The sequence below is a fragment of the Engystomops pustulosus genome, chromosome 4, assembly GCF_040894005.1.
Source record: "Engystomops pustulosus chromosome 4, aEngPut4.maternal, whole genome shotgun sequence".
Classification (NCBI taxonomy): Eukaryota; Metazoa; Chordata; class Amphibia; order Anura; family Leptodactylidae; genus Engystomops; species Engystomops pustulosus.
Window position 1 is genome coordinate 118,909,649 of NC_092414.1, and position 27,987 is coordinate 118,937,635.

Here is a 27,987-nt window from a genome sequence, read left to right on the forward strand (position 1 = left end):
ATACATCTCCTCCAGTGATTAATCTGGCACAGCAGAGAACTGTCTACTTTTACTTTGAATTGGTCTAAAGACCAACATATTAACCCCTTAGTGACCACCCATACAGGTTTTTAGGTCAGTCCCTAAGGGGCCTTAAGCTAGGCCGACGTGTTTCTCCATCGGCCTAACCTAAGTTCTGCCTGAATCCCCTGTGCATGGAAGAACAGAGACCCATCTGTCATATGACTGCCGGGCCCCTGCTCTAACAGTCTGGATTGGAAAGAGTTCCAATCCAGACTGTTTAAACCCTGCTGTAACTGATTGCTGTTCCCTCTCTCCTCCTATTGGCACCCCTCGATGAGATTGTGGGGTGTTTCCTCTGCTAGACAGTTTCTGTCCATGGCCCGGTTCTGTCATCGCCATGTGGAGTTTCTGTACTCCTGTGCCTGCTCGATCCAGCCCCTGGCTTGTTCATATACATTACAGTAGAAATAAAAAAGTTTTAAAAACCCACAAAAAATAAAAGTTATAAAGAAAAATCATTTAAGTGTCCCAAAAGCCACCAACACGTACAAAAAAATATATAATTTAAAACATTTTTAAAAAACATATTAGGTATCACCGTATCCCAAAATTCACAATCTATTAAAAAATACAAACACAGCTATGCCCAGCTTTGAACCCCACAATGGAAAAATGCACCCAAGTGTCCGATTTTGCTAGCTCCATACACCTAAGTATTAAAAACTGGTTACAGAAGGATTGTAGATATGGCACATATGGTTATTCAAGGGGAATCAAGATTTTCTTCATAGAAAACTGTTTATTAGTCCTTTTGGTTAAATTGAACGTATGTTTGTTATGTTTCATTGCCTACATTAAGCAGAAGGAAAGTTTGATTTCTTTTTTCAATATATATATATATATATATATATATATATATATATATATATATATAAGTGATTATATTATCTACTTTTATTTTTTCAGGTCTCAAGCTACAAGGTTCCGCTGGAATCAACCATCACCTTTTGATAAGCAGCAAACATGGGCTATTGATAATGTTTATATTGGAGATGGCTGTGTAGATATGTGCACTGGACATGGACGTTGTGTACAAGGAAATTGTGTGTAAGTATCAGAAGTAATAATTAGAACTTAACCTGTTGATCTGTACTCGTATACAGAGTATTACAATAATACAGAACTCTTCCTGTGAAAGTCTTAAACACCAAGTAGGTTAAAGGGAGATATACTGTAGATGTTGTTACCCCTTGCACCCTGAAGACCATGAAATGACATATAACAAGGCACTGTAAATAATACCATTGCTAGAAAACTAACCAGTCTTGCTGTTGGCAAACGTCTTCAGCAAAAACATCCAAGGCACCACTGTCGGAATAAAACATCACTTACGATCAAATCAGATCAAAAAGTTAAATCCATATAAATGATGATCGTTTCAGCCATGCACATCTTTCTCAAGCCAGTTGTGTCTTTCCTGGCTTTATAGTAGCTGAAATGGTTGTTACTGAAATAGATTATGCTTTTGAATCTCATAAGTGATAATTTATTCCTATACTAATGGCTTTGACTCAAACTTTTATGGTCGCTGCAAAGTAGCCAGTTCAAAGAGTACATTGAAGGGAACTTGTCTTTTTCTGTCTTCCCCATGTCCCCATAGAGAATAGTGTACACATTGCCAGTATTTATAGTAAAACTGGCTTTTTCCAAAAAAAAAAGTTAGATCAAAGTTGACCTTTCTGTCTGCAGAGTTGTGGGGACCCGAGCAGAGCCAGGAGCCTGGAGAGGTGAGTAGGGGCCGTAACAGGGACGCAGCAGAGAATCCTCTGCCTTTGCCCTCTCCATGTTATCATGCCATCTGTGTCCTTCCATTAACATTTTATTATTGGCCTCATTAAACAGAGCGCTGAATAGTACTATATGTTTATATAAATCCATTAGAGGGCCCTGGCTCTCTTTATCAGGTAGTGGAGTTTATTGTACATAATTCCATGAGGGTGCACTGTATTTAAATTTAAATTATATTATTTAAATTATATACATGAACTTAAATTCATGTAAGTTCATGTATATAACCAATCAGGGGGGCCCTACATACGATGTCATTACCTAAATAAATTAATTAGGGTGTGCTGTATATAAATTCATCAATGGGCACTGTATTTATTATTGTGTTAATTGGGAGTGTGCTGAGAGTGTGAGTGGGGAATATGTAGAACAGATCCAGTGCCCAACAGAAATCAAAAACATCATTACTAAGCAAGAGGTGGATTGCACTATGTGATTAGGATTTAGGCGGAGATTTATCATACATCAGCACAGTGGCATGAACGGTAGTATGAACTTAGCCAAAGATGTGTGGATTGCATACATACCCCAGTTGTCTATATTCACCAGGACATTTGATAGAAGGAATGTTAACCCCTTTGTGTGCAAGCCATTTTAGTCCTTTAGGACCAGGCCTGGTTTTTAATATTTGCCCTATGTCATTATAGGAGGTTATAACTTTGTAATGCTTTAACATATCCAGGGGATTTTGAGATTGTTTTCCCATCACACATTGTACTTCAAAGTAATAGAAACATTTTGATGATATCTTTTGTGTTTAGTTATGAAAAAAATTTAAATTTGGCAAAAATTTCTAAAAATTATTCATTTTCAAAGTTAACATTTTCTGCTTTTCAAGCAGGTAGTCATAGCACCCAAGTAACTTTATAACTAACATTTCCAAAATGTCTGCTTTATATCGGCATAGGGTTTTATGCATCCTCTCTCTCACCAAAACCCTTCCTTAGAGGCACCTGCTCAGCTTCAAGTGACTTTGAGAGGCCTAAATAACAGTAAAACCCCATAAATCATGCCATTTTAGAAACTTCACCTTTCAAGACAGGGAAGACAAGGCAGGGAAGACAACTGACATCACTGACAGCACAGAGCACTGGAGCTCTGCATCATAGAAAGAAAAAATCATACAGTAATGTACTATACCCAGGGCATACAGTATACAGTATATAGTATGTTAAGGCAATCTGTGATATAGGACTATAGATATATGATAGGTAGATTCATGCATAAATATAAAAATATATAAATTATATATTCCTGGTATCACTAGATGCTGAAAAGCATTTGACAGGGTGCACTGGGGGTACCGGTACACGGTTCTGCATACATGTGGAAATTTTGGCCCGATGGAGAGGGCTATTATGGCCTTATATTCTGCCCCTTACGCCAGAGTTTCAGTATCAGGGTTTCTATCTAACACTTTTGGAATCACCAATGGCACTCACCTCTGTCTCCTATAATCTTTGCTCTGATTGTGGAGCGCCTGTAGGACCATAAGAACTAATCCATTTAATGCAGCCATTGCGGTCGTGGGGGAAATGTTATGTGATAATCACCTGCCATACACCCAATCTTTTTCTACCACTTTAAAAACTCTTGCCCAATTCTCTAAAGTGTCATATTATTGGCTGAATATCTCTAAATCAGTGGCACTTCAACATCCCTTCAGAAGAATTAACTGAAGTAACATGTATAAATTGAAAAGAGGGCAGTATGGGGCACATTTACTAAGGGTCCGCAGACCGCATTTCCGTCAGGTTTCCCAACTATTTCCGATATGCCCCACATTTAACAGGGGTCTTTGGCGCACGCGATCGGATTTTGGCGCTTTTAAGCCACATTCATACAACCACAATAGGGGCTGTGATATCACAGTCCTCCATTGCGGTCTATGGGACCCAGTTGGGATACGTTGAGTACACAATGTCTTACTGCAAAGCAACCGAGTGGGGCGGCTACGCAGCAAAATAATGGGCAGAATGCCATTGTACTTGCTCGTCTTTCAATGGAGAAGAGTAGAAGTGAGGAACACTCATTCTCAGGGCCGGGTGAAGGGTGGTGGGGGCTTCCACACAATGGGGCACATTTACTAATTGGGTTTCCATTGGGTTTCCCAACTATTTCTGATTTGCGCCTCTTTTTAACAGGGGTTGTGGGCGCACACGATCGGACTTTGGTACAATCGCGCCGACTTTCATGCGACACAAATCGGGGGGCATGGCCGTCGGACAACACGACTGATTCAGACTAAGCACGGGATTTAAAATTCAAATTGTATCGCAAGACATGCGCTTACATACACCAGGAAGAAGAAGGTGAACTCCGGCGGACCTGAGCGGGGAAGCGACACATGCAGGATAACCAGGCTGCCAATGATGGTATTGGTAAATTATATGGACAGGCTGCAGGTGGTGGTCATGAGAATCACTTAAGCAGAATGTCCAATTCTGAATTTCTGAAACAGGGTTTGTGAGTCTTTACCTAATAATAATAATAATAATAATAGTTAATATTCCTATAATATAATAATATTTATATTGCACGCACAGATTACGCAGTGCTGCACAGAACATGCCAAATCAATCACCTACTCTAACTACAGAAGGGACAAGGGAGCATAGGTCATTTAGCAGCCAGTTCTCATAGATCATAAGGATCTTATTTATATTGAATTTATAAAATGTCTGTATTACCGTATATACTTGTGTATAAGCCGCATTTTTCAGCACAAAAAAAAACCTCACCTTGGCTTATACACAAGTCTTTAAAAAAAACTGACATACTCACCTTCTGGGGCCCCGGTTGCTTGCCGGGGACCACCAAAAAGTGGGCTGGCTGGCTATATACTAAAGGGGGCTGGATGGCTGTATACGAAAGGGGGCTGGCTGTATACTTAACTTGGCTGTCTGAATACTAAAGGGGGCTGGCTATATACTAAAAGGGGCTGGCTCTATACTAAAGGGGCTGGCTGGATACTAAAGGGGGCTGGCTATATAGTACAGGGGACTGGCTATATACTAAAGGGGGCTGGATGGCTGTATACTAAAGGGGGTTGGCTATATACAACTGGGGGCTGACTGTATACTACAGGGGTCTGGCTATATGCTAAAAGGGGGTTGGCTATATACTAAAGGGGGTTGGCTATATACTAAAGGGGGATGGCTATATCCTAAAGGGGGATGGCTATATATTACTGGGGGCTGGCTGGCTATATACTACAGAGGGCTGGCTATATACTAAAGGGGGCTGGCGATATACTACAGGGGGTTGGCCAGCTATATACTACTGGGGGCTGGCTATATGCTGAAGGGGGTTGGTTATATACTAAAAGGAGCTGGCTTGCTGTATACTAAAGGGGGCTGGCTGGCTATATCCTAAAGGGGGATGGCTATATACTACTGGGGGCTGGCTGCCTATATACTACAGAGGGCTGGCTGTATACTAAAGGGGCTGGCAATATACTACAGGGGGTTGGCCAGCTATATACTACTGGGGGCTGGCCATATGCTGAAGGGGTTGGCTATATACTAAAAGGAGCTGGCTTGCTGTATACTAATGGGGGCTGGCTGGCTATATACTAAAGGGGGATGGCTATATACTACTAGGGGATGGCTGGCTATATGCTACAGAGGGCTGGCTATATACTAAAGGGGGCTGGCAATATACTACAGGGGGTAAGCCAGCTATTTACTACTGGGGGCTGGATATATGCTGAAAGGGGTTAGCTGGCTAAATACTACAGGGGCTGGCTAAATACTACTGGGGGCTAGCTATATACTATGGGGGGCTTGCTGGCTATATAGTGTGAGGCTTATACTCAGGTCGGCTTATACTCAAGTATATAAGGTAATTGAATATTATGTTACCTGCACACAGCCTGCTCTAACCTCTTCTGTTAACCCCTTCATGACCAAGGGTCATTGGTGCTTCAATGTCCAAGTCAATTTTTGCAGTTGTGTTCTGCTCTTATTTAAATGACAAACAATGACATAGGTAATTTAGCAGCCAGTTCTCAGAGAATAGAAGGATCTTATTTATTAAATATTAAACTTATAAAATGTTGGTATTAGAATATATACTCGTGTATACGCCGAGTTTTTCAGCACTTAAAATGTGCTGAAAACCCCCGCCTCGGCTTAAACACAAGTCTTTAAAAAAAAATACTGACATACCTTCCAGCGCTCCTTTTGCTTGCCGTGGCTCCCCGGTGCTCCCAGTCCCACGGCTCCTCTTCTGTCTTCTCTCTGCTGTAACAACCGGTAGAGACTCGGCCATGCACTCGGCCGACGCACATTATGATGCGGCGGTATCGCTGCTGATGACGTTATAGTGTGCGCCAACCGGCAGAGTGTATAGACGCGTCTCTGCCAGCTGTTACAGCAGAATGAAAACAGAGGAGCCTCGGGGATGGGAGTATATGGGAGTCGCGCCGAGCATCAGGGACCGCCGGAAAGGGTCTCGCTGGCTGTATAATAAGGAAGGCTGGCTAGCTGTATACTAAGGTGTTACTATACACCCTGCCACGCAGAGTGTGTGTGGCAGGGACTCTCTAAGCAGACACATTATGATCCATCTAGTTCTGTGGAGTGACAAGTGGTTAAATTATCAGGGTACAGGTGTATATACACTTTTATCTGGCTTCTGACATTGTACTAAAACACTGACACATAGAAAGAGAGATGAGACAGATCAGAGATGATGAGATGCCTATTACACTGTCAGCTCTGCTACATATATGTTCTCACATATATGTGCCTGGCTCTCCTTTCCCCCAGATAACTTATCTACTTGTAGTTTGTAGTTTTCAGCTTCTCTTACAATGGGGCACATTTACTTACCCGGTCCGCTGAGTTCACCAAAAGTGCATTGTCCGATGATAATGCACTGTACCACGATCCACTAAGATCTTGCAACCGATATCCTGCATTTGCCGCTTCCCTGCTCAGGTCCGACAGAGTTCACCTGAGTTCACCTGCGCTCAGTCCCAATTAGTCAGATCGTCTCATGGCACGCCCCCCATGGAAGCCAGCGCAACTGCGCCAAAAGCCGATCGTTTACGACACAATCCCAGTACAGACACCTGTTAAATACCTGTCCAAACCATGTAATCCCCAAAAAAGGTGAAAATTCTAACAAAAGTGTGATCTGCGACCTGTAGTAAATAAGCCCCAATGTGTTTGTTGGCACAAAGTGACTGAGTGTCTGGGCTCCATGATGGGCTGCAGGGGGGTGTGGCTACAGGCACAGCAGAGAGGCACAGAAATCTCAGCAGCACAGAGTCACGCAGGAATCCAAGATGGTGGCCCCCCCGACCCTAGTCAAAAGTTACAGGTTAGTTTCTAGGGGCAACTGAAATTGTGTACACCAGGACTGAAAGAGACAGGTTGATCTTATATCTGTAAAATTCTGTAATAACAGTGAATTAGAGAATGTGTTTTTGCTGTCCTAATTCATATAAGAGCCCTGTCTTTGTGAGAATATCCCTTTAAGGTGTTACTAAAAAAATGTTTGTATAGTTAGTAGACAAATAAATAAAAATGCGCATTAAAAATCAAAATTTTTTATATATTTTGAAGAGTGGATATCTCTGGTTCTGGTTCACCTAGAAATATATTCACCTTTAATATAAAACCAAATGTGTGTTTCTAGGCGCTATGGTTGAGGAGAAAATTTGACACTGTCATGAAGTTTATGTACAGACTGAACTTGTTTTTTTAAGGAAAAACTATTCTTATTCTTTATCTTCATCCTGTTTGACCATGAGATCTTGCAGTAGTAAGTTTAGTTTTTTTATAACCCAGTGTGTAGAAAGACAGAGCAAAAGTACTGTAAACATTTTACCTGCAATTCAAGTGTATAGAGTATAGCTTTTGGAATTTTAGAATACTCAAAACTTTGTGTTGCTTTTCCTTTACAGGTGTGATGACTACTGGGGAGGGATTTACTGTGATGAGCCTGAAGTGTCTTTACCAACTCAACTGAAAGACACTTTTAATCGAGCTCCTGCTAGCCAGAACTGGCTAACAGTAAGTGGGGGTAAACTAAGCAGTGTCTGTGGTGCAGTAGCATCAGGAATGGCTCTTCACTTCAGTGGGGTAAGTGAGTACACTTTATCCTAAATATTATCTGGATATTATCTATCTCCTCTCCTGCTGGCTATAGTTAAAGTACCACTCCAGTAAAAACATTTTTTCCATCCCTGTACCCCTCACTTGATTGTCCTAAAGGGAATCAGTGAGCAGTTTTGACCATACAAAACTGCAGACAGGTATCAAATCTGGGGATCTTTGTTGTGTTGTTAGTAGCAGAAGGACTGTAAAAATGTATTGATATCCATGATTGTAGCTGGATATGGATCATTCTGGTACACCGGCTTGTAAGATCTCTTTAGTGTACTGCTGCACAGAACCTCCCCACTGCTGTAGTGAGAGTTACAGGGGCTGTGCTGTGTTCAGTGACGAGATCTCAAAAACGAGTCCTCTGAATACAGTTACAACCATATAATATAAATGCATTGTCACAGTCCTGCTGCTAAGTTTAACTTTATGACAAGTGTAACTATATAGTTACACAGATCTCCAGGAATGCTACCAGGGGTGTAACTACAGGGGTAGCAGCCATAGCAGCAGCCACAGGGCCGGACCTACCACAGTACAGCATGTGAACCATTAGATACATATTGGAACAGAAGTGGTGTTGGGCTACCAGATACAGTATCGCGCTGCTTACTTTTGCAGATGACTGTACCTATCTTTTGTATTCTGATAGGTCTAAGTAAGCAGCGTGATACTGTATCTGGTAGCCCAACACCACTTCTGTTCTTATACTATATCAGGATAATCCTCCTGTTCACCAGAATCTGCAGCAGCTTATACCTTACAGCTCAATAGAGGTATCATATCCCCATCTCGATTTTCACATCCACATTAGGGGCCACCACCTAGCCCCCACACTACCCACATTCCACATTTCCATGGAGCGCGGTGTTACCCTATAATAATTATCATGATATTGGGGCACATTTACTTATCTGTCCCTGCACGATCCCCGAGGTGCGATCCCCGACGTGAATGCACAGCTGCCGCGATTCACTTACAGCGTACGCTGGATATCCTGCATGTGTCGCTTCCCCAATCAGGTACGCTGGAGTTCACCATCTTCTTTCCAGTGTATGCAAGTGCATTATATGCGGCACAATTTTAAAGTTAAATCTCGCGGTTTGTCCGAATCCGTCGGATCGTCCGATGGCCCGCCCCCGATTTGTGTCCCATGAAAGACGTCGCGATTGCAACACAATCCGATCGCTTGCGACAAAACCCCGTTAAATGCGGCGCAAAATGGAAATCGTCGGGAAACCCGAGGTTTGTGTGATCCGCGGACCCTAAGTAAATGTGCCCCACTATGCGGAATATTGTGTAGCACAATATGTATATAACTAACATAGATTCTCCATGGGGTTAAGGTCAGATGAGGAAGATGAGAGACATTATATCCAACAATGCAGATGAGCTTAAGGCTGCTATAAAAGGAACCTGCACTTCCACAACCCTGCAGTGCCATGAGCTGATTACCCTTATGCCACCCCACATTGAAGCATTCATTCATGCAAAAGAAGCCTCGAGTATTGAGTGTATTTACTTTGCATAGTTTTCATTTGGCCAATATTTCAGTGTTCAAAAATTTTTATACAGTTCATTTGAGATAAAGACTCTTGGGTTTTCCTTGGCTGTAAGCCATAATCATCAACATTAACATGAATAAACACTTCAAAAAGTTGACTATGTAATGACTGTATAATATATGAGTGTATAATATATGAGTTTCCCTTTTAAAATTGAATTACTAAAAAAAAAATTACTTTTTGCTAATTATTATTGAGAAGCACACACACAATATATATACACATATATTTGTGGGACTACATTAGATATGGAATGATAGAAAGAAAGTCACAAGTTGAAACTAGAAGTTTATATACCCGACTCATCTGACATGAAATCAGAATAAACCTTTAGTTAGGATCAACAAAATTATTAATATTTGCAAAATGCCAGACTAGTGAGAGACAGAGAATTTTTTGCCATTTTTATTTCTTTCTGCTGCCATTTTTATTTCTTTCTGCAAAGTTAAGTTTACATACACTGAGATTACTGTAAGCAAATTGGGACGGCCCATATGATGATTTCATGTCTTTGGAAGCTTCTTGGCAATATCTAAGTTAGAGACACACCTGTGTATGTATTTGAATCCACATGTCCTTGGATCCAATTTCCAGATACTTGAAGATACCTTGTTAATCTGTAAAAACCATTATACACAAGTACAAACAAGATAGAAATGTCCAGCCATCATACCACTCTGTAAGGAGACAGGTTCTGTTTCCTAGAGACCATAGCTTTTGTCTTAAATGGGCCAACCAAAGAACAAAAGCAGAAGACCTTGTAAAAATGTTGACTGAAGCTGGTAAGAGGGTGCCATTATCCACAGTGAAAAAAATACTGTATCAACATAGGCTGAAAGGCCACTCTACCAGGAAGAAGCAATACAAAAAAGAAACATACAGAAGCCAGAATAATGTTTTTGCAAATTCACACAGAAACAAAGACCTTTCGGAGACATGCTCTCTGATCTTGTGAAACTAAAATTTAACTGTTTGGCCATAATGACCATTGTTAAGTTTGACAGAAAAAGGGAGAAGTAAGTCTAAGAGGACCATTCCAACTATGAAGCACAGGGGTGGCAGCTTCATCTTGTGGGGTTGTTTTGCTGCAGGAGTGACTGCTACTACTCACAAAATAGAAGGCATCAAGAGGAAAGAACATTGTGTGGCAATACTGAAGCAATATCTCAAGACATAAGACAGGAAGTTAAAGCTTGGGCATAAATGGGTCTTCCAAATGGACAATGCCCTAAAGCATGCTGCCAAACTGGTTACAAAGTGGTTTAAGGATAACAAAGTTAAAGGAGCAGCCATCACAAAGCCCTGATCTCAATTCTATTGAAAATGTATGGGTTGTAGCTGAAAAGGTGGGTGCAAGCAAAGCAGCTTACAAACATGGCTCAGTAATATCAGTCCTGCCAGGAGAAATAAGCCCCAATTCCTTTAATCTATTGTGAGACGCTTGTGGAAGAGTATCCAAAACAATTGACGCAAGTCATACAATTTAAGGACAATGGTACCAAATACTATATATAGTCTTTTGACTTTGCAGAAAGTATTAAAAATGCCTTAAAATTTTTCTCTCATTATTCTGGCTTTAGGCAAATTTAAATAATTTTGGTAATCTAAAATGGGAAAGGTTTATTCTGATTTCATTGCAGATGTCAAAGAGAAAAACATCAATATGTTTTTCTTAATATAGTGTATGTAAACGTCAAGTTTCAACTGTAATTCATAGTTTGATAAAAGAAAAAGATTGCTTTTTCACATAGACATATTAGACATATCATGGTGACGTGTTCTCAATGGGGCAGATTTACTTACTCGGTCCATTCGCGATCCAGCGGCGCGTTCTCTGCGGTGGATTCGGGTCCGGATTCATTAAGGTAGTTCCTCCGACGTCCACAAGGTGGCACTGCTGCGCTGAAGAGCATCGGAACGCCCTCAAGTTCACCGGCCTATTCCTAGTGAAGGTAAGTGCAAGCTCCGCTGCACATTTTTAAAAAAAATGCGGTGTTTCTTCCAAATCCGTTGGGTTTTCGTTCGGCCACTCCCCCCGATTTCCGTCGCCTGCATGCCAGCGCCGATGCGCCACAATCTGATCGCGTGCACCAAAATCCCGGTGGGGGGGCAATTCTGGGAGAATCGGCGCAAACTGGAAATATTCGGGCAACACGTCGGGAAAACGTGAATCGGGCCCTTAGTAAATGACCCCCAATGTCTTTGTTATTGACCAATTAATGTAATGAACTTTGTTTGTTTCACAGGGTTGCAGTCGTCTTTTAATCACTGTGGATCTGAATCTTACCAATGCTGAATTCATTCAGTTTTATTTCATGTATGGCTGTCTTATAACACCTCATAGCCGTAATCAAGGTGTATTGCTAGAGTATTCCATAAATGGAGGCATTACCTGGAACCTATTAATGGAAATCTTTTATGATCAGTACAGCAAACCAGGGTAAGTATGCAAAATCTCACACCTATTTATGCCTTTCCATCATCTGATAATAAAAACAGACTGCACTATTAAAGTCCATGGTCCGCAAATGTGAAAAAATAAAACAAATTGGCCAAAATGAGATTCTAAAAATGTTAAAAAATCAAAAACAAAAAAACATTTCTGCTCTAAAAATTGCTGTTTTAAACATCCAGTTTTTGCTACAGAAACTGCTTCAAAAGGTCACTTGACAACACCTTTAAGAGAATTTCAGCCTATAGAATTTTATGTGTAATGTGCTGTAGAACAATATTTTATATGAATGTTGCAGAAAATACAAATAGCACTTGAAAAAATGTAAATGTACAGTCAAGAACATTGGGGTGAGTTATCTAACAATTCTTTTATCTTACTTGCAGCTTTGTAAATATTCTCCTACCTCCCACTGCTAAGACAGTTGGCACACGATTCCGTTGGTGGCAGCCTAAGCATGATGGCTTGGACCAAAATGATTGGGCAATTGACAATGTTTTGATATCTGGCTCTGTAGATCAGAGTACTGTAATGTTAGACACATTCAGCAGTGCTCCACTTCCACAACATGAGCGCACACCAGCTGATGCCGGGCCCGTTGGAAGGATATCCTTTGACTTTTATGGTGAAGAAAAAACTGCAGGTAATGTAATAAGTATACTAAGCTTAGCTGTTATAATATTTGAAGAAAATAAATTATTCAGGCACTGGGGCACATGTATCATAGTTTTAGCTAGCCAAATTGTCTAATTTTAGCGACTTTTGCCGTATTTGCACCATTTTTGCGACTTTTAACTCTGTTCTTTTTCAAGTACGCCTTGGTCTGCACCTTGTGCAGTGTGCCTCATGTATCTTAGTTTTCCAGATGTTCCGTGCTACATTGGAATTATTTCACATGCTTTAACTGTTTAACATTTTGCAGTAACCTCTTTTGTCAAAATTTTTACATTTTTGCCTTTTTTTTTTTAATTAGCTTCTTTTAAGGGTGAGGTCACACGTAGCAGTTTAATTGCATTTTTAATGCATTTTGAAACTAATTACAACAGCTGAGGAGAGGTGATTTGCCTTATTTCATTACTGTTAACATTTGCGTTTACAAAATGCAATATAAACACCACATTAACGTATGTGTTAACATTGCGTTTACTATGCATTTTGTAAATTCAAATGTTAACAGTAATGCAATTAGGAAAATCCACTCTCCTAAGCTGTTGTAATAGGTTTCAAAATGCATTAAAATTAAACATGTTTCCCAAATTAACAGTAGTGTCCACTCCTGTATATAACCCCCTCACATGGCTTGTGTCCACCCCTGTATATAACCCCCTCACATGGCTTGTGTCCACTCCTGTATATAACCCCCTCACATGGCTTGTGTCCACTCCTGTATATAACCCCCTCACATGGCTTGTGTCCACTCCTGCATATAACCCCCTCACATGGCTTATGTCCTCTCCTGTATATAACCCCATCACGTGACTTGTGTCCACTCCTGTACATAACCCCCGAACATGACTTGTGTCCACTCCTGCATATAACCCCCTCACATGGCTTGTGTCCACTCCTGTATATAACCCCCTCACATGGCTTGTGTCCACTCCTGTATATAACCCCCTCACATGGCTTGTGTCCACTCCTGTATATGACCCCTCACATGGCTTGTGTCCACTCCTGCATATAACCCCCTCACATGGCTTGTGTCCACTCCTGTATATGACTCCCTCACATGGCTTGTGTCCACTCCTGTATATAACCCCCTCACATGGCTTGTGTCCTCTCCTGTATATAACCCCCTCACATGGCTTGTGTCCACTCCTGTATATGACCCCTCACATGGCTTGTGTCCACTCCTGCATATAACCCCCTCACATGGCTTGTGTCCACTCCTGTATATAACCCCCTCACATGGCTTGTATCCTCTCCTGCATATAACCTCTTCACATGGCTTGTGTCCACTCCTGTATATAACCCCCTCACATGGCTTGTGTCCACTCCTGCATATAACCCCCTCACATGGCTTGTATCCTCTCCTGCATATAACCCCTCACATGGCTTGTGTCCACTCCTGTATATAACCCCCTCACATGGCTTGTGTCCACTCCTGCATATAACCCCCTCACATGGCTTGTGTCCACTCCTGTATATAACCCCCTCACATGGCTTGTGTCCACTCCTGCATATAACCCCTCACATGGCTTGTGTCCACTCCTGCATATAACCCCTCACATGGCTTGTGTCCACTCCTGTATATAACCCCCTCACATGGCTTATGTCCTCTCCTGTATATAACCCCCTCACATGGCTTATGTCCTCTCCTGTATATAACCCCCTCACATGGCTTGTGTCCACTCCTGCATATAACCCCCTCACATGGCTTATGTCCTCTCCTGTATATAACCCCCTCACATGGCTTATGTCCTCTCCTGTATATAACCCCCTCACATGGCTTGTGTCCACTCCTGTATATGACCCCTCACATGGCTTGTGTCCACTCCTGCATATAACCCCCTCACATGGCTTGTGTCCAATCCTCCATATAACCCCCTCACATGGCTTGTGTCCACTCCTGTATATAACTCCCTCACATGGCTTATGTCCACTCCTGTATATAACCCCCTCACATGGCTTATGTCCTCTCCTGTATATAACCCCCTCACATGGCTTGTGTCCACTCCTGTATATAACCCCCTCACATGGCTTGTGTCCACTCCTGTATATAACCCCCTCACATGGCTTGTGTCCACTCCTGTATATAACCCCCTCACATGGCTTATGTCCTCTCCTGTATATAACCCCCTCACATGGCTTATGTCCTCTCCTGTATATAACCCCCTCACATGGCTCGTGTCCACTCCTGTATATAACCCTCTCACATGGCTTGTGTCCTCTCCTGTATATAACCCCCTCACATGGCTTGTGTCCACTCCTGTATATAACCCCCTCACATGGCTTATGTCCTCTCCTGTATATAACCCCCTCACATGGCTTATGTCCTCTCCTGTATATAACCCCCTCACATGGCTTATGTCCTCTCCTGTATATAACCCCCTCACATGGCTTGTATCCACTCCTGTATATAACCTCCTCACATGGCTTGCGTCCACTCCTGTATATAACCCCCTCACATGACTTGTGTCCACTCCTGTATATAACCTCCTCACATGGCTTGTGTCCACTCCTGTATATAACCCCCTCACATGGCTTGTGTCCACTCCTGTATATAACTCCCTCACGTGGCTTGTGTCCATGTGGATTTGAGACATTTGCAACAAAAAGTCTCGAAAAGAAGCCAAAATTTGCACCTGCCAGGATAGGAAAAACTGAACATGTATCACAAGTAAAAAGACAGGATCATACATAAGGTGCAAAAACTAGCCGCCAAATGTCTCTAAAATTCACCTCAGAGAGACCAAACTATGATACATGTGCCCCACTGTCTCTCAACTTAAAGAGTTGTTATTCAGGCACCGTCTCTCAACTGGAAAAGGTCCATTTTAAGTGGAGAAACAGTGCCTGTATATTTTCTTTCCTTCAGTTCTAATTCTCCTTCACCAAATGGCACACAGGTTATTCAGAGCACATTACCACTGAATTTTTTTTATCACATCCAATGTGAACCATTCTGCACAGAAAGTATATCCATGCTGTTATTCTGTACAGCTACTGTATATTGAAAATGTAAACCTATATAGCTACAATGAAGTCATTGAAGAATGAAAGCATAATTCCCAGTTTTCATAGTGCAATTTTACAAGGGAGGCAACAAACACATGTGCTGCATTGATCAATAAACTTTTACTGAAGGATTACTAGGTACAGAAAATGTCCATATTATGCAGAAAATAATATTGCAAATAATTGGGTTGCTTTAGTCTCACTGCAGGAATGTTGGTCTTTCTTCAGGCGTGTGCCGGCGGGACACTAGACTCCCTCTCCGTCCATGCTATCCTAAGACCTCACCTATAGACTGTCCTTTTCTGATTCTCACCACAAGGGTCATGGGCCCAGTACCGTACTTCCCCGTAGGGCTTATTTCTTAGCCAGGAGCACACAGTCCTACAACCACTCCTGCCTCTTACAAGGTCCTCTGTCCTCTCACATGGAATCTCTTCCCGTCTCTTTTAGAAACTCCTCTACTGTACTCTGGTGCCATCTACTGGAAAAAGAACCACACTGCAGCCTCTTGTTACGATAGTATAAGGGTCCTGGCAACCCACTGGCAGGTTTCCAGCAAGCTGCAATGCATTTTTTAAATGAATTATTTTAAAATAAAACCATTTTCATTTGATAATTGTTATAGTACATGCTCATCATATACACAATCTATTTGTTTTATGTGTTTTATTCTGTCACTGGGGCCTTCTTGCATACAAGGCACAAGCTATGCAATTTTCAACCTTTTGAAAAAAATGTTGCATGCCAAGTGAGCCGATGATTAAGACTACCAGTATCAATACAATGGTCCCAAGGTGTCAAATAATGTGTCTGCTCTTTTTATTTATATATTTTTGTGTGTAAATGTGCTAAACTGTTTCACACAAGGAATCAATACTTTTTTACATTTTTAAGTGAATGAGCATTGGCTTTTCCATGATGACTGCAGTATTGAGAGATTCTGTGACTCACCTGATGGCGTAATGATCTGTGGAAGTCATGATGGCAGAGAAGTGTACACAGTAACCCATGATCTGACAACTGCTGAAAACTGGATCATGCAGTTTAAGGTAAATCTAATTATTTTTTTCCATTACCTGTTTTATTGTGTTTTACTATGGTGTCCAGAAGTGCAGATGGCATGAAAACTGAACATATCTGCTGAGACCTCTGTTCTTCTCCTCCATGAAACTAATATCCACTAACTATAATGATTTTACACTCAGCACAGTAGAGTTTACAAGCTGAAGTCTAGAGTAAAGATGTCTTAACTTGGGTGGTCATCATACTTGAGGCCAAGGGAAAGGGGCTTTTTAAACAGCATGTTTCATTATTCCAATAACGCCATAGTTTTACTAGCTTAATCATGTGGCCATTAACAGTCATGTTAAAAGCTGTTCAGTTTTGCAGAATTACTGACAAAGCCACTCAAATAATGCCCCAGCTCAATAACTGCAGCTCAAAGCCCACTGGAGATTACTGTTACTCAAAGGACAACCTCTAAATCAATAGATCGTACGTGTCCTGGACGTTTTGACACAGAAAGTTTTAAGCATAATTTACTAATATAATCACAACTTGTGCAGAGAATTTTAAATTCTCAAATAAATATTGCAGTATATCACTGAATAAGTTATAATGAGTAATACAAGATATTGAAAGGGTAAACATGGCTAAGGAACATGGTAATTGCTGTTTTATTGAAAAGGAAAACCTTTTACATTACATTAGGGCATCAATCCTAAAATGATTTAGCACATTTTCTTAGTGTTTTTTGGTGTTTTAACTATAAGACTTCATGTACACACAGAACCCTAAAACCCGGGTGTAGCACACAGCCGGATAGAAAAGGGAAGGAAAGTGAGTGCTTCTCACCCCCTCCCTCTCCTCAGGACATATCCTATATTTTAAGGAGCAGCCACCTAGTTCGGTCATGGTGCAGTGAGACACTGTTTGCTCACCATAACCAGGTATCATAGACCTCTATTGTGGCTGTAATTTTGGCCAATATTACGGTTGTGTGCAATTTTGTATGCTGGGCAAGTTTATTGAAATGGCAAGAACTGTGTAAATAATGCTCTTCACATTAATCTTGTCTGGCATACAATTTTTTTTGGTGTTTCTTAAAATTGTACTTTTACACTCATTAGACAGTATATTATGCACTGTTGTGCAAAAATCTTGCATGGCATCATCAGCGGCTCGCCTCTGGTCATATTCAACGAGAAGAAATGACATCACATTTATTGCGCATGAGATGTCTGAGCTAATTACTGACCTCAGCAGTTATGTCATTAATAAGAGCACTGTGTATGCTTGAAGTGTAAATCATTTTTTCCTGCAGAATTTGCCTGTGTGGGGTGAAGGAATCTGTGCAACTGCACTGCTGTATACATTAACAGATGCAGTGGCAGATAAAATGATGGTCATGGTATAATCCATCGGCTTATGTTCTTATGCCTTTGCATACATTAAGTAGACAACTTAAAGGAAATCTACCATCAAAACAAAGCATGGATAAATTGGGGACACTAACTCATATATCCATATACTCTGGTAATGTTCTTATATGTGTTATCCTCCTTCCTTCTAATATAAACTTTTAACATTATGCTAACGAGCCTGAGGGTCTCTGTGCGCGTTTCCGAGCCCTTCAGTGCTGCTGCGTCACAGTCACGTCACAACAAGGTAAACCACATCACACATCAGGGGTTCTGGAAACGACCACCAGAGCCCCTCAGGCACATTAGCATACTTTTAAAGTTTATTTTAGAAAGCAGGAAGCAATAGATAACAAATATTAGAAGATTATCAGTGTCACTGTGCCTGGATCTATGAGTAAGAAGTGCCCTGGTTTATCATGATGGATATTGATGATAGATTTTCTTTAAACCACTTCTCCCCTTATGTTTTGTTTCACATGATCACTCAACACTCAGTTCACATGGAAAGGAACCTACTAGTGACTGGTAGGCCCCTTTCACACTTGCATTTTTCACGCACGTTTTCTGCGCATGCTTTTGACGCGCAGAACTTGCATTGAACTCTGACCCATTGTAATCAATGGGTCTTTTCAGACTTGCATTTTTTTCACGCACACACGCGCGGTTTTTTTAACGCTCATTTAAATCTCGACATGCTCTACTTTTGCAAGTCAAACGCACCATACAAGTCTATGGAGACGCATCAAAAACGCATTGCACTCTGAGACATTTGCAAGTGCAATGCAAGTGCAATGCGTTTTTCACGCATCAATTGCCATAGAAAAGATAGAGCTCAGTCCTGAGTCCATTTCACACGCATTTTCTGCAAGTTAAAAACGCATTGAAATTGCATTAAAAATTGCATTGAAAACGCGTGTGAAAAACTGAGACACTGAACAAACTCTGACTGAAAACTGATTGCACTCTGATGCAAAATGCGCGTTTTTCACTGACCGCACCCTGATCAAACTCTGACGTGATCTGCAACGCAAGTGTGGAAGGGGCCTTATAGTCCCAGTTACTAAAGCTTCACTCTAATCCGTCACTAATAACAGTAAATGCCCATTATTTCAGAAGCGTTTAGTGTACATTTTGAAAATGTGTGTGCTTTTTTTCTATTGTCCACATTGTATTGAATATATCTCATCTTTTTATCATCTATGATTCTCCATTTACTCACCATTCACATCTGTTTGCTACTGTACTTCACTGGAAAACTTACATTTTATTCTGCTTTTTGCATAATAGATAGCAGTTGGCTGCAAGACCTCAGAGAAGAATGTGCCAAACAATGTACATGTTCAATATTCCACTGACTTTGGTGTGAGCTGGAGTTACCTAGTTCCGCAGTGCTTACCCGCTGACCCCAAATGTTCTGGGAGTGTGTCACAGCCATCAATGTTTTTTCCAGCAAAGGGATGGAAACGTGTCATCTATCCTCTGCCTGTTAACCTCATTGGCAAGTGAGTCACTGAATTGCAGTTTGCTTTAATTTTTATCAGAAATGTATTTTACTATGTCTTATTGAATGCTATCCTTATTATACCCTATATGAGTGGGTACATTAAACTAAGAGTTAGAGATACAGCACATACTAATAGGGAAGCTCATGATTATGGCCATTTGGAGTCTTTAATCTTTAAATGCGTATATATAAGAAACATGTTTGTTACATGTTATTTTGTGCACATCCCCTACTGCCAACAGAAGATTGATGCACCCAATGCAACTTTATTTTATTGAGTATTTTGTTGCCTAATATGAAGAAATGTGATCTAGCATTGATCATAAACAGGGGGTAAATATAGGCCTGTGATCTTTCCTAGCAAGTCAGCCTGTATGATGGCAAGATCACTTCACCTTGACATCTATTAGAGGGAAAGACCAGGACTACACGTCACTTTCTCTAGGATAAAAGACAGAAGTGATTCTTCATTCACAATGATGCTCCCAGTAGTCACAGAAATACCTACAATATTACTTTAGAATATACATATGCCATATATACGCTCCACAGACATATGCACACATGCACTATGTATCCATTACGAACACAATACACAAACACAGTACCATATATGCAGGGCCGATTCTAGCTTTTTTGGTGCCTGAGGCGAAAACTGAAATGCTGCCCCCCCCCCCCCCACCTAAAAAAAAAAAAAATCCTAGCCCTGATCCCCTTCTGTATTCAGCCCACTGAATTTACATACGCAACTTAACACTAGTGCTAACAGCACTACTGTACAGGGGCGGGTCTTGGCCCGATCGCGTATGCGTTTCTAAGAAAACACATGTGATCAGTAACCAGAACCCAGTGTCTTGCAATAAAACAATACAAGACACCGGGTTCTGATTGCTAACCGCTGCAAAAATTGCTTATATTTCATTTCTTCTACCCCAGAAACTGGCATAGAAGCAGTGATAAGTGTCCCCCATAAATTAAATAGTATTTACATTAAAAGTACATAAATACGCAACACATTCTATATGTACACACTAATATATATATATATATATATATATATATATATTGTGGAGGTTTGGCCCAGTAGAGACCGTGGTAGCGGGGTGCTGTGGTGCAGTTCACGACAGTGACACCAAAGTATAGTCCAAACAGGTCTAGCCTGTGTTTATTTCAGCAGGAAAATAAACAGCCTTTACATTCAGGCACAAAACAAAATAATAACCTACCCGTCCGGGTACTAACTATACACTGAGTTCACTAACTCACACTAAACAAAAATTCACGTGCTGCTCCAGACACACAGGTCAGAGCTGTGCCCTCTCAGCCTCCTTCCACAGAGAGACAACCTTTCCAGCTCTGCTAAGTGATTTTATGCAAGCTAATTGGGCTGTTCCCATCACCTGTGTCCAAGGTGCTGGACAAACCCACTTCAGCACTAAGGCCTTGCATAGAAGCAAAACCTTGGGGAAACATACCGCCCATCCACAGTTAACCCCTTCAGTGTCTCACATACCCTCCCCCTCTGTTTGACCCTGTGGGGACGAACACTTTTGGCCATCAGACAGTGGGTACGGGATAGGGCATCGGCATTCCCATGCAATTTTCCTGCTCGATGTTCCACCGTGAACTTAAAATTTTGGAGCATTAGGAACCACCTTGTGACCCTGGCGTTCCTCTCCTTGGCCTGACTCATCCAGGTTAGAGGAGAGTGATCGGTCACCAGTGTAAACTGCCGCCCTACCAAATAATACCTTAGGGACTCCAGAGCCCATTTGATCGCCAAGCACTCCCTCTCAACTATACTATAGTTCTTTTCAGGAGGTGTGAGCTTGCGGCTCAGGAATGTTACAGGATGTTCCTCACCCTCCACTACTTGGGACAGGACAGCCCCCAAGCCCACGTCAGAAGCGTCAGTCTGCACAATAAAGGTCTTGGTGAAGTTAGGGGTGATCAGTACCGGTCCCTCACACAAAACCGTCTTAAGTCGCTGAAACGCCCCCTCAGCCTCTTCACTCCACTTTACCATCACCGCCCTGCTACCCTTAGTCAGGTCAGTCAGAGGTGCCGCTATTGTCGCAAAGTCGGGGATAAATCGGCGATAATAGCCCACTATGCCCAAAAAAGCCCTCACTTGCTTCTTGGTCAAAGGTCGTGGCCACTGCTGGATCGCCTCTACTTTGTTTACTTGGGGTTTGATGACCCCTCGCCCAATACGATACCCCAGGTAACGGGCCTCTTCCAGACCCAGTGCACACTTTTGGGGGTTCGCTGTCAGCCCTGCTGCCCTCAGGGAGTCCACCACTGCTTGCACCTTGGCCAGATGACTCTCCCAGTCGTTACTATAGACTATAATGTCATCTAAGTATGCCGAGGCATAACTCCGGTGAGGTTTTAGCACGAGATCCATTAACCTCTGGAATGTGGCGGGAGCCCCATGTAGCCCAAAGGGGAGTACCACGTACTGAAAAAGCCCATCAGGGGTAACAAAAGCGGTCTTCTCTTTAGCCCTGTCAGTCAGGGGTACCTGCCAATACCCTTTCGTCAGGTCAAGGGTGGAGAAGAACCTAGCCTGTCCAAGTCGTTCTATCAACTCGTCAACCCTGGGCATGGGATAGGAATCAAATTTGGACACCTCGTTCAACTTCCTAAAATCATTGCAGAACCGTAGGGAACCATCCGGTTTGGGAATCAACACAATAGGACTCGACCAGTCACTTTTAGACTCCTCGATAACCCCCAGGTCTAACATCTGCCTGACTTCTTCGGCTATGGCAAGCCGGCGCGCTTCAGGGACCCGGTAAGGTTTTTGGTGTACCCGGACGTGGGGTTCGGTTATGATGTCATGCTTGATGACTGAAGTACGTCCCGGTAACTTAGAGAACACATCCGTATTTCGGAGCACAAACTCCTTCGCTTCCTGAATCTGGGCCCTGGAGAGGGACTCCGAGATCCGTACTTCAGGCACCTTGGCAACGGGTACACCTACCTCCGGTGTCCCCTTCTTGGAGACAGACGCCTTCTCTACTCCCATGGCCATCAGGGACTCTCTTTCCCTCCATGGCTTTAGGAGGTTCACGTGGTATATCTGTTCGGGTTTCCTCCTCCCCGGCTGAGATACCCTGTAGGTTACCTTCCCCACTCTCTCCATGACCTCATATGGCCCTTGCCATTTGGCCAAGAATTTGCTCTCCACGGTGGGCACTAGAACTAGCACTCTGTCACCTGGGTTAAAGGTCCTGAGTCTGGCTGTCCTATTGTAGACCCTAGACTGGGCCTCTTGTGCCCTTGTCATGTGTTCCTTTACAAGGGGCATTACCGCCGCTATGCGGTCCTGCATAAGGGAGACGTGTTCTATCACACTACGGTGGGGGGTCCTCTCCTGTTCCCAGGTCTCCTTGGCTACATCCAAAAGCCCACGTGGGGAACGGCCATATAACAGCTCAAAGGGTGAGAAACCCGTGGAGGACTGGGGAACTTCACGTATGGCAAACATCAAATAGGGTAACAAACAATCCCAGTCCTTCCCATCTTTGCTGACCACCCTCTTAAGCATCCCCTTCAAGGTCTTATTAAACCTCTCGACCAGGCCATCTGTCTGAGGATGATACACAGAGGTGCGGAGTTGTTTTACCTGTAGTAACTTGCACATCTCCTTCATCACCCTAGACATGAATGGGGTACCCTGGTCAGTCAAGATTTCCTTGGGGAGGCCTGTGCGTGAGAACACCTGGAACAGCTCCCTAGCAATAGTTTTGGAGGAGGTGTTCCTTAGTGGAATCGCCTCGGGATACCGCGTAGCGTAGTCCAGGATAACTAGGATGTATTGGTGCCCCCTGGAGGACTTAACTATGGGGCCAACCAGATCCATTGCAATCCGTTCAAAGGGCACTTCTATGATCGGAAGGGGAACCAAAGGACTCCTGAAGTGGGAGACCGGGGCAGTAAGTTGACACTCAGGGCAGGAGCTACAATACCGGTTTACCTCCTCCCATACCCCGGGCCAGAAAAACCGCTGCAGGATCCTTTCTCGGGTCTTCTCAGCACCTAAGTGCCCTCCCAGCACATGTTTGTGTGCCAACTCTAGCACCAGCCTACGGTGAGATTGGGGTACTACAAGTTGCTCAACCTCCTCACCCCGTATCTGGTCGACCCTGTACAACAGTTCCCCAATAATCACCATTCGGGGATATATTTTATCAGCCCCTGGTATCTGGAGTACCCCATTTATCACCTTGACATTCTCCCGTGCTTTAACCAAGGTAGGGTCCTGTAGCTGTGCAGCCCCAAAATTGTCCCGGGAAATCTCAAGGTCCAGCATGTCGGCCACCTCCTCGTGGCCCTCGACCTCACCAGCAAGGACCTCTAGGGGAGAGAATTCATCACATGGGGTCACCCCTACTGCTGGTGTGTGTACATCGGCCTCAAAGGGTTCAGGGGCCAAGGCCGGACATACCTGATGTCCATTATCTGCAACAGTTCCTGTGGTGGGTCTTCGGCTCCAGAGGTCCCAAAACACTGGTAAGTCTCTGCCGATAATAGCCTCATGAAAAAGGGTCCCCACCACCCCCACTTCATGGGTAACAGAACCACAAGGGGTATGTAGGTTGACGACGGCAGTGGGATATTCGCGAGTGTCCCCATGGATACATAACACGCCCACTTTCCGCCCGCTGTACAGTCCTGGGTCAACCCAAGTTCCCCGCACCAGGGTGACCAGACTCCCGGAGTCTAGCAAGGCTTCCACTGTGTGACCACCGATCGTGACCATGCATACTTGGGGTTCTGCACCCGTGACTGACTCCGCCGACAGAACCGGTCGGGCAAACAGCGACACTCGCCGGGCCTGGCTGCAGTCCATTGGCTCCCCTGACAGTGGACAGTTGGCAGCAATATGGCCCATTTCATGACACCGCCAGCACTGGACACGGCCATGACCTCTGTCACGAGCCTCACTGGGTTTCTGGGTATCCACGCCCCCCAATGAACCCCCTCCCAACCTGGCATATCTCCCCTTTTCCGCAGTAGCAGTCTTACCGGCTGGTTTGGTGACCCTGTCACTGGCACTGCTACGTGAGGGAGAGGTAAGTAGAAGGTCCTCTGTAGCCCGATACCTCTCTACAAGGGACACAAGATCCTCAGCTTTTGTGGGGCCGGCCTGTCCAACCCAACGCTGGAGCCGAGAGGGCAGAGAACGGGTGAATTTGTCGAGGACCACTCTCTCTACCATCTGTGCGGGGGTGCAGTCCTCTGGTTGCAGCCACTTCCGGACCAGATGGATCAGGTCATGCATTTGGGAGCGTGGGGGTAACTTTTCTGAGTAAGCCCACTGGTGGACCCGGCTGGAGCGGACTTGAACGGTGACCCCAAGACGAGCCAGAATCTCCGCCTTTAGCTGGGGGTACTTACGGGCCTCCGTCTCACTCAGGTCGTAGTAAGCCTTCTGCGACTCGCCGGTCAGGAACGGTGCCAGGACATCTGCCCACTGCTCAGCCGGTAACTCCTCTCGCTCAGCTGTTCGTTCGAACACCGTGAGATACGCCTCCACGTCGTCGGTCGTCGCCATTTTTTGCAAAGCCTTCTGTACCGCAGCCCGTGCGGAATGCTGGACCACCGGGTACCCCTGCAGACCAGTACGGGACCCCTCAGCAGTCGTCGCCTGCGGTGCTGCCACCATGCCAGAAAACTTCTCCATCATCAGCTGGAACATGGCTCTGGATTCTTCCTGCTGTTGCTGGAGCATGGCTTGCTGCTGTCGGGACCTCTCCTCCTGCAGCTGAAACATGGCTTGCTGCTGCTGCCGATTAGCCCTGGTCTCCTCCTGCTGCTGGCGGGATCTCTCCTCCTGCTGCTGGAGCATGGCTTTAATAAAGTCCTCCATCTTGGCTTTATCCTGCACTTTGCCTGCTGCTTTCACCCAGGCCATGCAATGTTGCAGGATGTAGCGAGCCTGTCGGGTGTATGTCTTTTGAACTGCCCGCAATCCGAAGCACCATATGTGGAGGTTTGGCCCAGTAGAGACCGTGGTAGCGGGGTGCTGTGGTGCAGTTCACGACAGTGACACCAAAGTATAGTCCAAACAGGTCTAGCCTGTGTTTATTTCAGCAGGAAAATAAACAGCCTTTACATTCAGGCACAAAACAAAATAATAACCTACCCGTCCGGGTACTAACTATACACTGAGTTCACTAACTCACACTAAACAAAAATTCACGTGCTGCTCCAGACACACAGGTCAGAGCTGTGTCCTCTCAGCCTCCTTCCACAGAGAGACAACCTTTCCAGCTCTGCTAAGTGATTTTATGCAAGCTAATTGGGCTGTTCCCATCACCTGTGTCCAAGGTGCTGGACAAACCCACTTCAGCACTAAGGCCTTGCATAGAAGCAAAACCTTGGGGAAACATACCGCCCATCCACAGTTAACCCCTTCAGTGTCTCACAATATATATACACACATCTTACTACATTAACATTCCACATTAATACACATTTCTAATCTATACATACATCAGCCATATATATGAAATACACCATTACTCCTATAATGAATCATGACTTACACTTCTTCTGAGGATCTTGCTGGTACATCAGCGGGTGGTAGATGGAGGGGGCAAAACAGTAACTGAGGGGGTCAAATGCTGACCAAATAGATAAGCAAGCAGGAGGAGCATACACAGCATCACATACAGCAGGCAGCAGCATACACACCGCATCACATACAGCATCATACACACCGCATCACATACAGCATCATACACACACAGCATCACATACAGCATCATACACACACAGCATATGCATGCAGCATACACACAGAATACACACAGCATCACATACGCACAGCATATACATGCAGCGCATACACAGTATATACATGTAGCATACCTGTAGCTTACACAACAGAAACATGCACACATCATATACACAGCATTATACACAGCATTATACACAGCATACATACAAAACATCATACAGAGCAGGCAGCAGCATACACACAGCAGCATCCAGCATACCTGTAGCTTACAAAACAGAGACATGCACAAAGCATATACACAGCATTATACACAGCATACATACAAAAGATCATACAGAGCAGGCAGCAGCATACCTGTAGCTTACACACAGAAACATACACAGCAGCATGCACAGCATACACCTATCATACACCCAGCAACATACCTGTAGCTTACACAAAGAAACATACACAGCATGCACACAGCAGGCATCCAGCAGCATACACATAGCTGCTGATGAAGTGGGCTGAGCTTGCTAATCGGAGCTTCTGCAGAAGGAGCAGAGAGCTCAGCAGAGGATCCTTAGCTGGCTGTCGGAGCTGTGGTGGAGCAGCAGCAAAGTGATAACTCTCCAGCTGACTGCTGCTCCACCAGCCAGTGAAGCCTCCGCACAGGCTCCCCACTGGACCTTTCTCCTTCATCAGCCCATCGGGAGCCAGCCTTCCCCCTGCTCCTGCCGGCAGCGCTGCTATTCATGGACGCAGGCGGCATGACATCATCAAATGCCGCCTGCGTCCTCCATACATCAGCGCAACTGTAAGGAATCGTGGCAGCGGCAGGTTCGTACTGCTTGTGGGTGATTCGGGCAAGTGCCCAAATCACCTACAGCTGTTTTGCCGCCTGCCTCAGGGCTCCGCATCTGCCGCCTGAGGCGAAATTTTCATCCCGCCTCATGGCAGATGCGGCCCTGCATATATATTCGACAAATATACACCATACGTATGAAACACATAAACACTATTTAAATGCTACATATTAAAATACACACATACAGTATATATATAAGAAACACTCAAATACAAGTTCAATAATTATATTGCAGCAACGAATATACAACACACACACACATATACCAGCAGTGAATATACAACATAAATACAAGCAATAATACACATAAATATACTGTATACTGCACATTACTATGTAGTGGCAAAAATGTACTCTCCACTAGTGCTGCCATGAGGCAGATATAGACATCACTCCTCCAGCAGCCCCTCTTATTAATATATAGTCATTCAACAGCCTCCTTATTAATACATAGTTCTGCAGCAGCCCCTCTCATATATAATATATAATATTTAGTCCTCCAGCAGCACTCTTATTAATATATAGTCAACTAGCAGTCCCTCTCATTGATATATAGTCCTCCAGCAGCCCCTATTATTAGTATATAGTCATCCAGCAACCCCCTAGTTATTGTTATGCAGTCCAGTAGAAGCCAATAAAAAATAAACTAATCACTCACCTTCCATCCTCCACAACTCCACTGTTGCCGCTCAAGAAGAGACACATCCAAGCGCTCTGCCTATGCATCTGATGCTTGTCTGCTATATCTTTTATAATGCAACAAACTCAATGAATAAGGACTCTTTTTATAACATAAGACACACATT

At 43.6% G+C, this 27,987-nt stretch overlaps 1 protein-coding gene across 4 annotated transcripts in view; it reads left to right on the forward strand.

Annotated features, from left to right (window-relative positions):
* Positions 1–27,987, forward strand: part of RELN (reelin) — a 510,672-nt gene that overhangs the window by 431,185 nt on the left and 51,500 nt on the right. For all 4 annotated transcript variants that reach the window (XM_072147208.1, XM_072147209.1, XM_072147211.1 and 1 more), the window contains exons 47-52: positions 970–1,110; positions 7,766–7,943; positions 11,776–11,969; positions 12,368–12,624; positions 16,551–16,705; positions 19,367–19,581. In XM_072147208.1, coding sequence (XP_072003309.1) covers positions 970–1,110; positions 7,766–7,943; positions 11,776–11,969; positions 12,368–12,624; positions 16,551–16,705; positions 19,367–19,581 — 1,140 coding nt within the window. The remainder of the gene's footprint in view (positions 1–969; positions 1,111–7,765; positions 7,944–11,775; positions 11,970–12,367; positions 12,625–16,550; positions 16,706–19,366; positions 19,582–27,987) is intronic.